This window comes from Rhamphochromis longiceps, linkage group LG16 (assembly GCF_057381845.1).
Source record: "Rhamphochromis longiceps isolate RC_006_pf linkage group LG16, R_longiceps_female_GT1.1, whole genome shotgun sequence".
Classification (NCBI taxonomy): Eukaryota; Metazoa; Chordata; class Actinopteri; order Cichliformes; family Cichlidae; genus Rhamphochromis; species Rhamphochromis longiceps.
Window position 1 is genome coordinate 30,430,430 of NC_140572.1, and position 15,874 is coordinate 30,446,303.

Consider the following 15,874-nt stretch of genomic DNA (forward strand, 5'->3'; position numbering starts at 1 on the left):
ACATACACTTTCTGACCGCTGCTTCACGGAAAAGCAGACTTTTTCTTTTTTTTGGCTTGCATGAACCTGCGGCACGCGTCAACTCAGTGCTGCGCGGAGAGCCCGGAGCTTCTTCGGCTGTTAAAGTGCACTTTTAACATCATGAGATCACTCGACTCTGAGGAGGCGCTCGTACGGAAAAGGTACACACTCTGTGTTTAATTTATTCTGCTGTAAAGTTTTAAGTGGTGGATTCCTGCTGTGAAGCACTTCATCGATTCCCTGATTGGGAAGAAGTTTCTCAGTCTGATCAGCTTTTAATTATTGGACCTGATTTGGTTTTCATGGTCAGTTGATCTGCTGTAGTTTTTTCTTTATAATACTCTGAATAATGAATAATAATGCTGATTCCTGATTTGTTGAAATCCGCTGAGAATGGTCCAACTCTGCTTCTTTAAGGAAATGAATGTACAGAAACAACACAGTGAATTTGCTGGTACTCAAAAGGATTTAACTTTTTCTTTCTCATCGTCCTTCAGCACGCTCATTTAATTCGCTGAGTTTTTACCAGAAAAGCAAACCTGCAAACTGGTGAAAACCCACCAATCTTCTCGCATCTGTCGTCTCGTTGCTGGATCTAAAACAGACGCGACGGCGTTCCTTACAGACTGTTCACTATGCATGTTCAGCAGTCTTTCTTTGGCTTCACGCACTCATGTAATATTTACACCTGTATTTATATATTTTATTTGATCTTATTGTATTTAGTTCTGTCATGATGAACTGTACAGAAGGTTTTTTGTTTAGTTTTTTTATGTTAACATCAATGTGTGATCAGTTTGCAGCGATGTAAAAAACTGTTTGCTGTAGAAATAAAAAGACCGAGAACTGATCTCAGCTCTTTCTGGCCTTTCACTCCACATTTCACAATTCCCCCCTCTTACTTCATCGTGTGTAACGTTCAGAGATTGGATCAAAGCTCGGATGGCGTCGTCTTTGTTTCCCTCGCAGGTTGGACCTGCATCCGAGCGCTGAGGTGTGCTTAGCGGCTCTGGATAAACATTAACCCGGGCAGACTTTGAGATGACCTGCTCTTAATCTGTCACTCCCTTGAGGAGCTATGAGGGGTGAGCTGCAGGGGTTTCTACTCAACCTGCTGAAACTAAACCTGCAATAAAGATTAATGTGCCTTTTTCAAATTTAAATATCATCATTTAATTGTCATTTAAGCTGCTGTGTTGGCTTTTAGAAATATCAGAGATGATAAATATGCTTACTGACATTCATTTGAGGGCTTTTCCTGTGTTTGTTTCCTGAAAGTCCCCTCTAAACATCCTCACCCACAGTGAGTGTTTTGTTGGCAGTGTCAACAACTGATCAACTGAAGCTGCTATTAATGCATCACCCGAGGTGGACATTGGTAGTGGGAGGTGTGCTCTCCGCCTCTCAAAGGTCATCCAAGGTATGCTAATAGCAGGCCTGATGACATCACTGGAGCCATATAAGGGGTGTGTGGCGAGGCTGGGCTGCAAACCTCTCTGAGCTGAAATCCGAGGAAGCCAGCAGGCACAACGCTCGCGCCCTCTGCCTCCACGCCTTCTCTGTGGTCCTGGAATACAAGACAACGCCGCCACACTGGAAAATATGCTGTTCTGCCATCCCCAGCCTGAGTCCTACCACCAGCACTCTGCTAGTTACATTAGGTAAAGCACTGCCATGTTGCCAAGCTCCAGAAATGTCAGGATTTCACACACAGGTGCAGCAATTTACCAGCTCCACAGGTGCTCGCGTGGCTTTGGTAAATGTGCTGATTCACAGTGATTGAGGAGCACATTTAATGTGTTATTGACATGAAATGAGTTTTAAAAATGCATTTCAGGCGTTCGTTCATTCAAAGAATTGCACTCAAAATCCACATTTCAGGTTAGTTCCACTTTATCATGTCAGTTTGTAAAAGTTTCCGTTTGATTTTTAGTTTTGGATATCATGATGTGTGTGTGGTGTTTTTCAAAGTGTACAATTTAAGAAATTCAGAAGGGAACACTAACGGTACAGCAACAAAAACACACGACACAGTCATGCACTTACAAATCTGATCAACTGACACCAGATCTGAAATTAAAAGTTATTTTATCTTGTACTTAAGTTTATTTTTTAAACAAAGAAACATAGACAAAAAAGAAAATACCCAGTTTAGCCCACCTTTTTCTTTCTTTAATGATGTATTTAACCTGAACCGTGCTGCATGACAACAAACCTTTGGGCTTAAATGACTGAAGATCAGATGTGACAGCTGGCCATCTCCTCGTGATCTCCTCCAGAGAGGCGTTGGCGCCTTTCATAAAGAACGAAGAAGCTCGGCTCATGGCTGAAAATGGTGCCAAAAGAACCCCGTTCCAGTACATTCTGTGTGCAGCCACTTCACCGGCTGTGAAGCAGCAGGAGGAAGCGCTCACTTATCTCAACCAAGGTACTTACACTGTTAGTCTCCGTGACGACTGTACAGACCGAAGCTCATTTTGTCACACGCAGTCCCAGCTGAAGCATGGGAGATGCTCAGAGTTCAATCCATTCATTTAAATACACTAAGAGAAAAATTTGGTTTGTTCTGCAACAGAAATCAGGTTGAAGTTTTCTGATGTTTGTCCAGTCTAGGGAAGCAAAACCAAAAGTCATAATTGTTTAAATATCTTCACTTTGCTAGTTCTTCTGTTTGTAATACGCTTTAATTATTTCTGGATTGGACTTCCCTCTTCAAAATATGGTCATTGAGGTTTCCAGTGACTCACGTCTCAAACATGATTGGTTCCAGTTTGGCTCATTTGACAAACTTATGATAATATTCCTTAAATTTAAATATTAGTTACTGGGAATTGGTCACATTTTTTCGTTCATAGTAATGTAGACTGCAAATGAATTTTGGACTTTTTTAGCTTCCATAGCTTCTGTCTTTAGACCTGGATCTCAGAACATCCTGTTTACATAGTTGCACTCACACACTCAGTCTCTGTTATTGATGATTAAGATTTGACATGTTTAATATTTGAAGAATTCATTTATTTAAAAAATCAAGTATTCAGATTTATTGATTGATTTGTGCAAGATGAGCTTCTACGTGAGTGTTAATTTGTCTGACTTGGATCATCTAACCTCACTCATCAACCCCTCTCTCACTCATGTCTTTTGCTCTTTGCATTTCACACTCCCCTCCTCTTCGTCCTCGTCTTCGTTTTCTGCCTTCTGGAACCTTCTGATTGTTTCCGTCTGTCGTGTTTGTCAGTGACGTTTTTATTATCTGTGCTTTATCTTCCTCTGTGTTTCTACGAGTTTGCCCTGCTTATCTGCTCTACAGTAATTTGTTTGCAGTAAAAACACAATGAAAGTGAGCTTGCTGTTCCACGCAGCTTGTGGCCATTCAAAGAGGGCATGTATTGATTAGTAAAGTTAATTGCCATCAGGGTTTGTAGCTTAGTTTTAGAAGCACTGACAGTTAGTTTTAGCGTCCCTCATTGGCTGTGTTATTGACATGTTGTTGTGATAATGTATTATGTCTGATCAGGACGACTAAACGGAAACGTTTTCCAGTGTGTGGCCTTGATATCTACGCCTCTTTTCTGATTGATTGATTTCCTTTTTAAAATTTTTTAATCAGGATGTCTTTAATGTTTTAAAATGTAGGTCAGTTCTACGAAATCCGTATGCTTAACAGAAAACTAGTGGAGTATACAGATATAAGCAGCAAATATGTGAAGGTAGGTGTAAGGTATTGTGTATGTTTGTCTGTTTTATTTGTCTTTCATGTGACCTCTCCCTCTTTCTCCTCTCGTCTGTTCACTTCCCTGGTTCGTCGCCGGTCCCTTGACCTTCCCTTCCACTTTGGGGGTGCTGTATCGACCCTGAAGAGCTTGGTACTATCACCCAAACTCACCGCTCCTCCTCTTTAAACTTCACATAAGCCCTCTACAGACGTGCAGCTCAGCTTCCTCTCACATTTCCAGCACACACACACACACACACTCTCTTTCTCTCTTTGGTATGTCTCACCAAGCTTTTCTGCTTCTGTCTGCTTTACCTGGATCTAAGTCACATGATCGTTGTGCTTGTAATTTTTCTGAAATGTTGTTTCCTGAAGTTGAAATGAGAAAAATCTCTCGGCCTTGTGAAAAACAAATTTAAAAAAACAAAACAAAACTAGCAGCTCTCGGGTTCTCCAAGTTTCAGATGGCAGTCAAAGTTTCTACTTCCTCATTTAACAAGAAGTTAGTCACACACTCACCTAAGAGTTACTTCATTTTGGTGTGAGTGCATCCTCTTACGCGTCTCTGTCGTCAGGACACATCGTAATGTTCGCTGTAGCATCCTAGAGACGCAGGAATGGGACAGGTGGCGTCTGTGCAAACACATGACGTGAAGCATCCAGAGCTGTTTGAGCTCGGCTGCTCAGTCATGCACGAGCCTCCCCCATAAATAGCCCAATGATACATGTCTCTACAGGCTGCTCATTTCATCTGTGGATTTGTCTCGTCCACGCAGATTTTAAAAGGTGGCTAAAATTCCAACCTGATCGAGCTCAGTTTTTTACAGATGAGCGTAAGCATGATGCGGTTCTATTAGCTGGTAGCTAAAGCTGTTTTACGCAACAGTTGGAGGTGACTGAAAAGAGATCAGAGCTCCCACATGTCATAAGGTTTTAGGATTTGGATGAAAAAGGTTCTGTAAGTAGGTCTTCAAAAGTGGGGTTGAAAGACAGAAGGCGTTAAAGTTGCTCCTTTTTTCCTGTTGACTAAATCACATCCATGCTGTCAAAGGTCAGTGAAGAGGTCAGTCTTGACTTCACTAATTTGTATCATACATTTGGCATGTAAATGTTGTGGTTAGGGTTAATTAAACTATAAATGTCTAATGCCTTTAAGGTTAAGGTACATAGAGCTGAACGTAGGTATTGATGTGTTAACACCAACACAGAATTGTGACAGCATACAAATTTCCAGGGTTATTGCCTTTCAGTTGCGAGGGTTTCAGTTTAGTTAATGTCCATCGCATTTTTGTGGATTTTCAGAGGTTTGAAATGCCCAAATTAAATTTGGCCACCATCTTGTAGCTTCTGAAACTCAATTTAGCATGTCGCTAAAATAAAACCAGACCCTAGCCCCAGATGACCTGACCTGATGGATGCTCAGAGATGAAGCATAAACCGGTCCACTGAGAGGATCTTGTTTTGCAGAGACTGTGGGAGCTCTGTCACATAGAAGGAAAGTCACCAGCATTACTGCATGTCTCAGGTATTACATGTAGCCTGACTGACAGCAGGTCATTGGGCTTTTGTGACAACAGTTTTAACTCTGACTGCTTAAGAATTGGTAAGAAAGGAGCTGCAAGTACTCCCTCCACGCCCTGTTTCAGTGCGTGTATAAATAAAACAGGGGAGCCTTTTCGCACTTTGCCCAACATTCCTGCTGTTTAGCTTGGTGCGAGCTGCCCTGTGCTCAGCTCACAGCCGTACTCCTGTCTGAAGCCTGATCCTGCTTGTTCACAGAGCATTGTGCGCGTGGTTTTCCATGACCGTCGACTGCAGTACATGGAGCACCAGCAGCTGGAGGGATGGAAGTGGAACAGACCTGGAGACCGAATCCTGGACATAGGTGAGCTCACCATACCAACATACTCATGGATCACTGATACTCACAGATTTGTGGTGGTTCTTGGTCAAAGTCACTATTTGTGTGTCTGACTGCACAGAAAGTCCAGTAATGGCATGAATACCCAAGTACAGTGAGAGAAGTGATTTTGGAAACTCACAAATATTTGCTCACAACAAAATTAAATATGCTAAACACCAAAGATGAAGATAGTGCTGTGGGTTTCCTCGTGTACAACAGTGTGCAGCAGAAGTGATGCCATTATTAATGGCGTGTGGTGAACTGTAGTGTCATACTTAAGTATGAATGATTATGGAGCTGTGCTGGACCAATGCATTGACAGTAATCAATGACCAATAGCCGTTTGACGCGTCTCCCAAAAGGTCGTGGCAGATGTCTACCAGGAGGTTTCTTCCTGTTAAAAGGGAATTTTCCCTTCCCACTGTCACCAAGCGCTTTCTCAAAGGGGGTCTTATGATTGTTGGGATTTTCTCTGTATTATTGTGCGGTCTCTACCTTATGGTAAAAAGCACCTTGAGGTGACTGCTGCTGTGACTCAACGCTACATGAACTGAATTGAATCTTAGGTTCTTAGACTTCAGAAGGTTAAACTTTTAAAATTAAACCTCTCCTCAGCTTCAGATGTTAACAGGTTAACCAAAACACAAATGTCTTTACGTGGGCTTTAAAATCAAAGCTAAAATAAGTGGCTGGCTCATTACTTGCAGATATCCCTCTGTCAGTGGGGATCCTGGAGCCTCGTTCAGACCCTCTGCACCTCAACACCATCGAATTCCTCTGGGATCCCCTGAAGAATGCTTCTGTTTTCATCCAGGTACACATCCAATTCCAGTCTCAGTTCCTTGGAGGGGGGAGGTTGTGGTCTTTAGCTGAATTTATTTTTCAGCTCTTCTCTATTCTCTTGTCCTTTCAGGTCAACTGCATCAGCACCGAGTTCACCCCCCGGAAGCACGGCGGGGAGAAAGGGGTGCCCTTCCGAATCCAGGTGGACACTTACACCACCAATGAACACGGAGAATACGTCGAGCATGTCCACTCATCCAGCTGCCAGGTCAAAGTCTTTAAGGTACAATACTTTATTTACTCTTACCTCATGCTCATCTCTGATTTTTAACATCCTCAAATCTCATGATTTACACCACACGTCCTGGTTTTTTTAAGCCTAAAGGAGCTGATCGCAAACTGAAGACAGATCGGGAAAAGATTAATAAAAAGACCCCTCAAGATAGAGAAAAGTATCAGCCATCCCATGACGCTACCCTGCTGAAAGAGGTGAGGCCTGAGAGGACCCTTTGTTTGCCTTCTGCTTTGACTTTATTGAACCCAGCTGTAAATTCTTGGGTTACTTGGATGTTTCTGGAATTTGATCAGATCTGAATATTTCCCCCCTCCTTTTCGTTTTGCTTCTTTGCTCACCAAACCATGTAAACCACTATTACGTTACAGTTTGTTAATATGTCACTTTGCTTGTTGCATTGTTTGTTTTAAAATTTTCTTTCTTTGCTGCTGTCAGTGACTGAGGCTTTGTCAGTGCTAGTTTGTTATTCACCTGGAGGAAAAGAAAACCTGAGGAACCATTGTACTGGTCATGTTCATTACAAATATCACACATGACACTGTAGCAATACTTACCATTACAAACCATTTATAACACAGGAAGTCTTTATAGGAAGAAAATGAAAAGTGTTTGCTAAGTGTGACATAGATACTTGCTAACTAGTGCTAAATTGGTTAAATAAAATCCTAAAATTTCACCTAATCAGGAGTTCAGACTTCTTGGATGGTCTGTTAGTACAGTTAACCGCACAGCAGCCACATTATTGGTCAAATAATCGCATTAAAAATGCTTCCAAAGGCTCCAGCAGCGCCTCTATCTGCGGTGAAGCCTAGCAGACAGCTAGCAGCTACAGCCACTATCCTCCTGTCAGTCAAAGAGGCCACGCCCATAATAATACAAGCTTTAAGTATATATCAAATTAAAAGCCTATTTTGTTACAAACATATACAGATGTTATGAGGGGATAAATTAACTATAGAGACGAAAACAGTTTTTGTGTCAGGCTAAAATTCCTTTAATATGGGAGACCATTGGAACTGACTCACTGCTGGACCCTCTAGTGGACATTAGAGGAACTGCAGGTTTGCTGTAGCTTTGTCTTTCAGCTCTGGAGTTTGCTAAAGTTGATTAAAGTTACCCGGATCTTTTCAGAATAAAGTTTTCTTCAGAGCTCTGTACTAGACAACCTGTGAAGCTGTATATTACGACACAAATGTCAGCCCGATGAGACATTAACAGACTTTATCCTGGCGCGTGTCTGGTACAAAGTCTGCATGATGTTCAGCTGAGGCCATGTGAGGTTAGAGCTCTCTGTTATTGTAGAGTCTTTACATCTGTCATTTAAAATAACTGAAATATTGGTAAATGGCACTGCCTCCTCTACCGCCTCTAAATCTCACATTAATGGAATGCAATCTGGTAGAAGGTTCCGCATCTTCCGGGCAAGGACAGAGAGACTCAAGAGGAGCTTCTATCCCCAAGCCATCCGTGCCCTAAACACACACACCCGCCCTCTCACATCATCTATAATTGACTGAGACAGGACTCTCTTCCAGACACTCTAAACCAAGGCACAATGTACATTTCAATTCCTTTAATTTTAAATATGTTTATATTGTCTATCCTGTAAAATAGTCAGATGTCTATTCATATTAATGTACAGAATTCACCTGCTTGCTGCTACTACTGCACATTCACCCAGTGTATATACTATACCCAGTTTATACATATATATATATATATATATATATATATATATATATATATATATATAAAAATAAAAATGTTCTTCCTCTACACCCCCCCCCCCCCCCCCCCCCCCAATTTTTGCACATGTCGAGGAGCGTGTCAGGCTACATTTCACTGTGTGTTATACTTGTATAACTATGCATGTGACAAATAAAGAACCTTGAACCTTGAAACAAAACTAGTGAGCTAAAGGAGATGAACTACCTAAAGTTGTTACTATGTAGACCATAGGTTTACACACATCTGTGATCACTCGCTGCACTTTGAATGTGATTTTGAACCCTTTAATCTTTGTGAAAAGCTTTCCACTTCATTGCACATCTTCTTCTCTTTCTCTCTTCTTCTCTGTGTGCAGTGCTCGCCGTGGCCCGATGCCTTAAATCTAACCAGCCACAGCACCAGCAGCACGCCATCACCAATTTACCACAGCTCACCAACCTCCTGCACTTTCACTGAGGGGTGAGTAAGCATTCACACCACACTTTAATACTTGTTTGGTGGTTTCCACCGACATAAAACACATCTTTTCAGTCAAGGTCTGCAGGGGAACTGTGTTTTGTTTCAATTACGGGTTGAAAATTTGAAAATGTTTCTCTGATGTGATTGTGCTTTGCCCTCTATGAGAGTACTTTCACAAGCACGAACTTCTGCAGCTATTAGCAGATGCAAAACAGAGAATTTTTAACAGCATATAAAGAGCAGACAGATGTGTCTCAGGGCAGTTAGAAGAAAATACTCAACCAATCATCCCAATGTGTTCTTTCCTCCTCATGTGTGCGTTTCTCTAGCAACTGTTCTCCAAACCAGCAGGGGGAGCTGTTCATGCCCGGCTGCTCTGATGTAAGTAACAGAGACCGGTGCAGTGTGAAAGTGTTAATGCTGCTCTCTTATTCCTTTTAGGCCATTATTTGGAGACAGTGGATGCTGTGCAGCTATACTCATTTCAAGGGCTCTTCTTCTTTTTGACATGTAGCACCTTCTGCCGTCGTCCTCGCCGCAGGACACTCAGCAGTGGCTGCACCGTCACAGGTTCTCGCCTTTCTCAAGGCTCTTCACCAGCTTCTCAGGTACCGCGTGTGAAAAACACACCACACACTTTAGTCTTGGAACTTTTGTCAGAAAGCGCAGGCATGCAGTGCAGGAAAGACAAACTGAGGAAGAACTGATTAGTGTCGATGTGTTCGTCTATCGCAGCGTCAGATCAGATCTGCTGTAGATCAGGGCAGCAAGCAGAACCAGATTTCTGCTGTTGTTGCAGGTGCTGATCTCCTGAGGATGACCAGGGAGGATCTGATCCAGATCTGTGGTCCAGCAGACGGCATCCGCCTCTTTAACACGATGAAGGGAAGGTGAGCCATTAAATTACACTGCCCAGCCACACCCAGAGCCATTTGCATGATTTACTGGTTGGTGCATCTACAGACACAGGATCATGGAAGATACAAAATAGGCATGGCTTCTGTTTCCGGATGTGAGGCCAGCTGAAGTTCCTCAAACCTGCATTCATTCTAATAACCAGAAGGGGGCGACTCCTTTGACTTTTAACACAAGTCAGGTAGTATGGAAGTCCACACAATTCTGGCCCTTTGGGATTTTCCTAAAGTCTAGTCTAGTCTCTTCTCTCAACCATACATTATATACAAAGATGGATTTGGACACTGATATGATCCATTGTTTCTCCATTACAGTAAATTTATGATATCAGCCTCTTGAGCAGACTGCGTCTTAAGCTTTAGTGCTGCAGGTCCTTGAAATACATTCAATTCAAGCTTTTTGCTCACATTTTCAGGTGTGTACAGCCCCGTCTTACCATCTATGTGTGTCAGCAGCAGGCCAGAAATCAACCTTCCATCAAACCAGGCTGTGGAGAAAGTACGTGTGCAACAAGAATTTGCTCTGAATGCTCATATTTTGTCCTTTTTTTTCAGTCCTCTGTCTGTAGTGTGACTGAATGGTTTTAAACAAGCAATTCCTACACACCAAACACAACTGCAGGTTTATTAAGCCCTAAATTAAATATTCAAAACTAAGACAGATGGCAGCCGCAGCTGGACCAAACAAGTCAGAGGACCTGAAGAAGACCTGAAGCAGATGTTAGAGTCAGTCCTTAAAATACAAACAAAATAAAACTCATGAAAAAGACTGAGTCCAATTAATAATACACATGGATGTGCCATACTCTTTCTTAAATATTGTGTTTTTAAGGCACAGCCAATCAGGAGAAAATAAAAGGAAGGAACAGAGGAGGAGCTAAAGATGCTTGTTTCAGACAGTCCATCAACTGAGGATCTGCACCGAGGCTCAGTATAAGATAAAAAAGGGTTATTTTGAACATTGAGTCATGCACTCTGTTCTACTACTCCAAAAATAAATGTTTGCAGATGAAACCGGGCAGAGACAAACTCCTAAAATATCAGGAAATCATCACAGAAACTGGCAGAGTAACACTTCTGACCTGATGTGATCATTCTATGTCTGTCTTGCCTCTGCAGTCTACCACGCTCTGTACCTGGAAGAGCTGACACTGCTGGACCTGTCTGAAAAGATCGCTACACTGTACAACATCACTCCACAACAGATCACACAAATCTACAGACAGAAAACCACCGGGATCCACATCTTGGTCTCAGATGAGGTATCTGTCCAGCACTGATTAATATGAGTGCATATCTGCAAATGAGTATGTAGATTCTGTAGGCAAGGGGTAACGTTCAGGTATCGGAAGCTTCCTGACTTCCATCTGTAGTTAACTTCTATTAACTTCTACTAACACTAACACAGTCATCTTTGAGTTGAGTTTGATTAGATGCAGGTAAAAAATAATTGAGAAGAGGAAGAGAGAGCGCCTGCTTTGCTCTAATCCAGTTTTAAAACAGGATGCTATTGTCTAATGACAATTTTTTTTATTAGCCCCATAAAAATATATCTGCCTTCCAAAACCATGAAAGACAGAACAGGAAGTCTCAGTTTTCCGTTAGTGATCATCAATAAAAGTTCCACCATGAGCTCCAGATTCCTTCCAAGTCCATGAAGTGCACTTTATACTAGAGATGGACCGATCCGATATTACGTATTGGTATCGGTCCGATACTGACCTAAATTACTGGATCGGATATCGGAGAAAAATAAAAAATGTAATCCGATCCATTAAATATCACGAAAGCACCTCACAAAACTTGCGACACGCGTAACTCACCTCAGAACGTTAGCACGTCGGAGCAGTATGCATCACGTGATAGAGCGGCTGTGGCATGCGGGACCTGTTGGTGGTCTGGATAGCATGTGGAGCTTCGCTAGCAACCCGGCATTTCATCTCCGACAAAGTTATCCCCGAGAGAAGTAAAGCAAGTGTGTAAGTCCATCTCTGAATGTAAAGCATTCCTGCGTTAAGCTTAACGAGTGACTGCCTCTCGCTCTCCGGCTGCTACTTCAATCATGAAACTGCTTAATGATCAGCTGATCGGCTTTTCTGTCGCGAGTCCGTGTCTCTTGTTTGCTTTTGGCCCACTTTGCACCAGAAAGAGGAAACCAGCGGCTGAACAACAGCAGCACGTTTAAGCTTGATCAGCTGTTGTTAGAATTTATTTAATATTACTTTCTACTCGAGGATCTTTTTCTACGTAGCTGACGGCTGGTAACTGTGCAGGGGCGGATCTAGCAAAGTTTAGCCAGGGGGGCCGATAGGGCATTAACAGGGAAAAGGGGGCACAAAGACATACTTTTCTTTCTTATTCTCATTTAAAATGTCTCGCTTTTAATTATTTAATATTTATCTGAATCTTACACCCAAAGTTTTAATCTGATGTAAAATGTATAGAAGCCCATTACTGCATATAGTAACTGTTAAGTCTAATATACCCTAGTAAGCTATAGTACTTTTTCCTTTGGGAAGGTACCATCTGTGCAGTCTGCAATTTTGTTGAAGAAAGATGTTGAATCTATTTAATATTTCTTGAAAAAGAATTGATTTCTGTGCATTTTTTTTCACACTGCATCAAATTAAGGTTGATTACGTCGATTAAGCATCATGAGGTGGAGCGTGAGGGGTGGTTCCCTATTTTTTATTTATTTATTTTTGTTGTTGCTGGGAGTTGGAACCCTATTAGTTAGGTTGCTTAATATTTATGCTAAGTACTCTTTAAAATACCAGAATAGGGAGGATGGTGTAGGTTTAAGTTTATTAGATTGATCAGTATTGCTGAACTATGAAATATTTTTTTTTGCATACAGGTATAACAGAATAGCTTTAGTGTAGTTGTTGTTTTAAACTTGAGTATGAACTTATACAAAATGCAGCAAGATATTTAAAAAACAGTTTTGTTGATTAAAAAACACTATCGGATTCATATCGGTATCGGCAGATATCCAAATTTATGATATCGGTATCGGACATAAAAAAGTGGTATCGTGCCATCTCTACTTTATACATGTTTCAGCTGTTTCAAGACCAAAGTGTGTGGTGTTCTTTGTTTCAGATGGTGCAGAACCTCAGGGAAGAAACCAGTTTCATCATCAGCACCATACGAGGTAACTGACCTTTATCCGTACAGCCCTGTTTCAGGGAACGTTAAGAAGCTGTGGAAAAGGGAAAGAAAAGCACTCATTTCCAAACAGTTTAAGCACTTAATTAATGTCATTCTGCAACAAATGCAGCAAATCAAACGCTGAAACGAAGAGCGCAACCAAAACAATCAGTGGTCACTATACATTTAATGCAACAAAAACATTTTAAATAAATCAGAGCAGGGTCAAAAAGAAAAACCAAAAAACAATGCATTGCATTGAACAATGTAAGAAAAATATTCCACAGTGTAGAAATGCTACCAACAGTTTGGGGATTTTTTTGCTCTACATAACATCATCAAAAGATTCAGAGAGAAGCTGGAAAGATCTCCGTACACAAGACTGAAAACCACTTTATCCCCTGAACCGTTTTGTGGAATTCATGCAGTGTAAGTCTTGGCATAATCACGGTGTAATACACAAGACCTTCCCTGTAGAGGACTTCGTCTGGATGGCTGCCTGTGTTGCTCCGTGTCTTTGTTTATCATTTTGGAGAGGAAAAAAAAGAAGTTGGTTCAGGGGCAGCTAAAGGCTGAAAAGTTGTAATTATTAAAGTTGTAATCCCAGAGCTGAAAATGAGTTCAGTAATCTGTGAGTAAACAGCATGAACAGAACCTTTCTCAATATAACACGCAAACATAGGATTTCTTCATCTGCTAAATAATATCAAGGAAAAAGCTGAAACAGTGAATGTTGGTGGAGCTCAGGCCTTCAGACACAGTGAACAGGAACATCCCTGCAGGATGGCATCTATATGTTTTGGAGTCATCTGCTGCCATCTAGATGTTGTTTTACTGGGAAAGTCTTGTTTATTTCAGTGAGATGATCCCAAACCATGGCTGTGGCTGTATTCCTGAAGCATGGCTTCATAGTAAGAGTCCAGGCGCTAAACTGGCCTGACAAAGTCCAGAAACCAAAGGCCGCTGCGGCCGCTGAGCAGCTGGTTTCCTGCAGCAAGCATGTTTCCTTACTTCCAAAGAACAGATGAAGCAGTTTAGTGGGAAACAGCTTCTTAAAGCTGCCATCAAATTCAAAATGAATAAATCAAATTCTTTAGTTTCAGCGTTTGCAGCTGTTTTATTTTCAGTGCTTTTGCATTGTTTTTATTTAGTCACAGAGCACACCAGTTCTTTTGAAGAGCAGAAACAATTTATTGATATTAAGCTTCAAGCTTTCATCAGGATGTTTTTTTTTATTTTGAATGATCTTTAACTGAATCTTTGTGTGTTAACAGATGAAAACACTGATGGTTACCACGTTGTGTTAAAATGATCTCCGGGACGTGCCTCAGTGGAGTTGTACAGATTGTAAATACGTTTTACTAGACACTGTAATGATAATAATATTAATACTAATAATAATGTGATGTTTAATAAGATTTCTATTAAAGTGAAAATGCTTGTCAGCTCTTCGCTTACTGTTGATTTTGAGCTTTAATGTTCTCTAGTTATTTTTTACATATTTGTTTAGTTACTGATTCTTGCTTCATGTTGCAATTAGTGTTAACGAGCGCTGTATCATTCTTTAATATGTCAAATGCAATGCTGTAAATGCAACTGAATGACTCTGATGATAATAAAGCAAAATAAATGGAACACATCATCATGCAGACAAAATGAAACGATGAACAAACAAAACTGTATGATGCTGTTTTAATGAGTGTGATCTCCCGCTGCCTCGGCTCTCTTTGTTCTCCTGCTGGGTCGTGCCGCGTTGGGATGCTCTGAGGCTCTGTATTTTCTGGGTGAAGTGGAACACGCTCCTTTTAAAGATTCGATTTTGACTTGCTGTGAATAACTGTGCTGTGTTTGAGAGTAATTATTTGGCTGCTTTTAAGATATTAAACCTGCACTGGGGGGGAAGTAGAGTCAACAGTGATTACAAGCAAAACCAAATCACCAGGCCTTACTTACAGGTCCTTAAAGTTAAACTTGTATGTGAAGGCACTGTCATATGTCATACATAAATGTCTTAAATCTTGACAAATGCCCACACTGTAACAAAGGTAACAAAACTAATAAAAGACTGAAAGGAAATAAAATCGAATTTAAAACAAAAACTAAAGAAGAGTTTAAAAATAAACAGTAATAATTGCGGACCAGCTCAAGATCCAGGTATAAAATTTAAACCCCATCTCACTGTGATGTCCACCTTCTCTGTGCATCATCTAATCAGGTCTATAAGTAACTTAATTCATTTCATCAGTATTGTATATTTTGAGTTCAAGCTTCTGGACAAAATGACCTTGCTCCATGAAAATGCTGTCATGCTGTTATTTTAACGATTAAAAACTCAAAATGGTGCACCTAACAATATCAAAGCAGACTTACACAAACACACAAACTTTTTAAATATCCTACATGCTTGTTAGCTACACAACTGTGCACAATGATCCAAACTCCAGGAGTCTTGAAAGTTGTGCTTCTTAGATGTGGACTCTCTGATCCAAAGAGTTCAGTTGGGGGAAGAAGAGAAGAATAAAATCACTGAAAGTAGAAAAAGTGTGTGGTGGAGATCTTGGAAAACTTTGTGAGATCTCGCAACAGTTCATTTTCATTTTTTTTCTCCAATGTCCCTTGCAGGGCTCAGTAAGATCCTACTTTCCTTCTGATTTTTGCAGTTACCAATGGTAATTCTTTTCAGTGTAACACCCCCTCTGGCCACATTGTGGCAGTGTTCCTGGTCAAATCTCACACACAGAAGCTTGTATGTAAATCTGGAAGTATCCAAAAGATGAAACAGAGAAAGTGTTTCACTTTGTCTCGTGGTTAACATGTTTACTGCACTCTCTTTTCCCCCACTATTATAGTATTGAGTGTCTCTGTCTCTCATGCACAAGACCAAGGTTCGATTCCCTGATTGAGAG

At 41.0% G+C, this 15,874-nt stretch overlaps 1 protein-coding gene across 2 annotated transcripts; it reads left to right on the forward strand.

Moving 5' to 3' along the window:
• The first annotated feature begins 1,523 nt into the window (after window positions 1-1,523).
• Window positions 1,524-14,985, forward strand: tfcp2l1 (transcription factor CP2-like 1). 2 transcript variants are annotated; one of them, XM_085384459.1, is made up of 15 exons: window positions 1,524-1,682; window positions 2,259-2,449; window positions 3,658-3,731; window positions 5,516-5,621; window positions 6,347-6,453; window positions 6,553-6,705; window positions 6,801-6,911; window positions 8,801-8,904; window positions 9,234-9,285; window positions 9,419-9,512; window positions 9,704-9,794; window positions 10,235-10,317; window positions 10,938-11,080; window positions 12,921-12,972; window positions 14,243-14,985. In XM_085384459.1, exons 1-15 carry the CDS (start codon window positions 1,624-1,626, stop codon window positions 14,278-14,280), a joined length of 1,458 nt encoding a protein of 485 aa, XP_085240585.1. In that variant the 5' UTR covers window positions 1,524-1,623; the 3' UTR covers window positions 14,281-14,985. The 2 variants fall into 2 exon arrangements, with proteins under 2 accessions (XP_085240585.1, XP_085240586.1); XM_085384460.1 differs by having other exon boundaries at window positions 2,301-2,449; window positions 14,243-14,983.
• The last annotated feature ends 889 nt before the right edge of the window (window positions 14,986-15,874 follow it).

Excerpts from the sequence above, each read along its gene's own strand:
- tfcp2l1 (XM_085384459.1), top strand. The coding sequence starts at position 1,624 with ATGCTGTTCTGCCATCCCCAGCCTGAGTCCTACCACCAGCACTCTGCT. Across the intron at positions 2,450-3,657 it reads GCTCACTTATCTCAACCAAG|GTCAGTTCTACGAAATCCGT; the intron begins GTACTTACACTG and ends TTTAAAATGTAG. Across the intron at positions 5,622-6,346 it reads AGACCGAATCCTGGACATAG|ATATCCCTCTGTCAGTGGGG; the intron begins GTGAGCTCACCA and ends CATTACTTGCAG.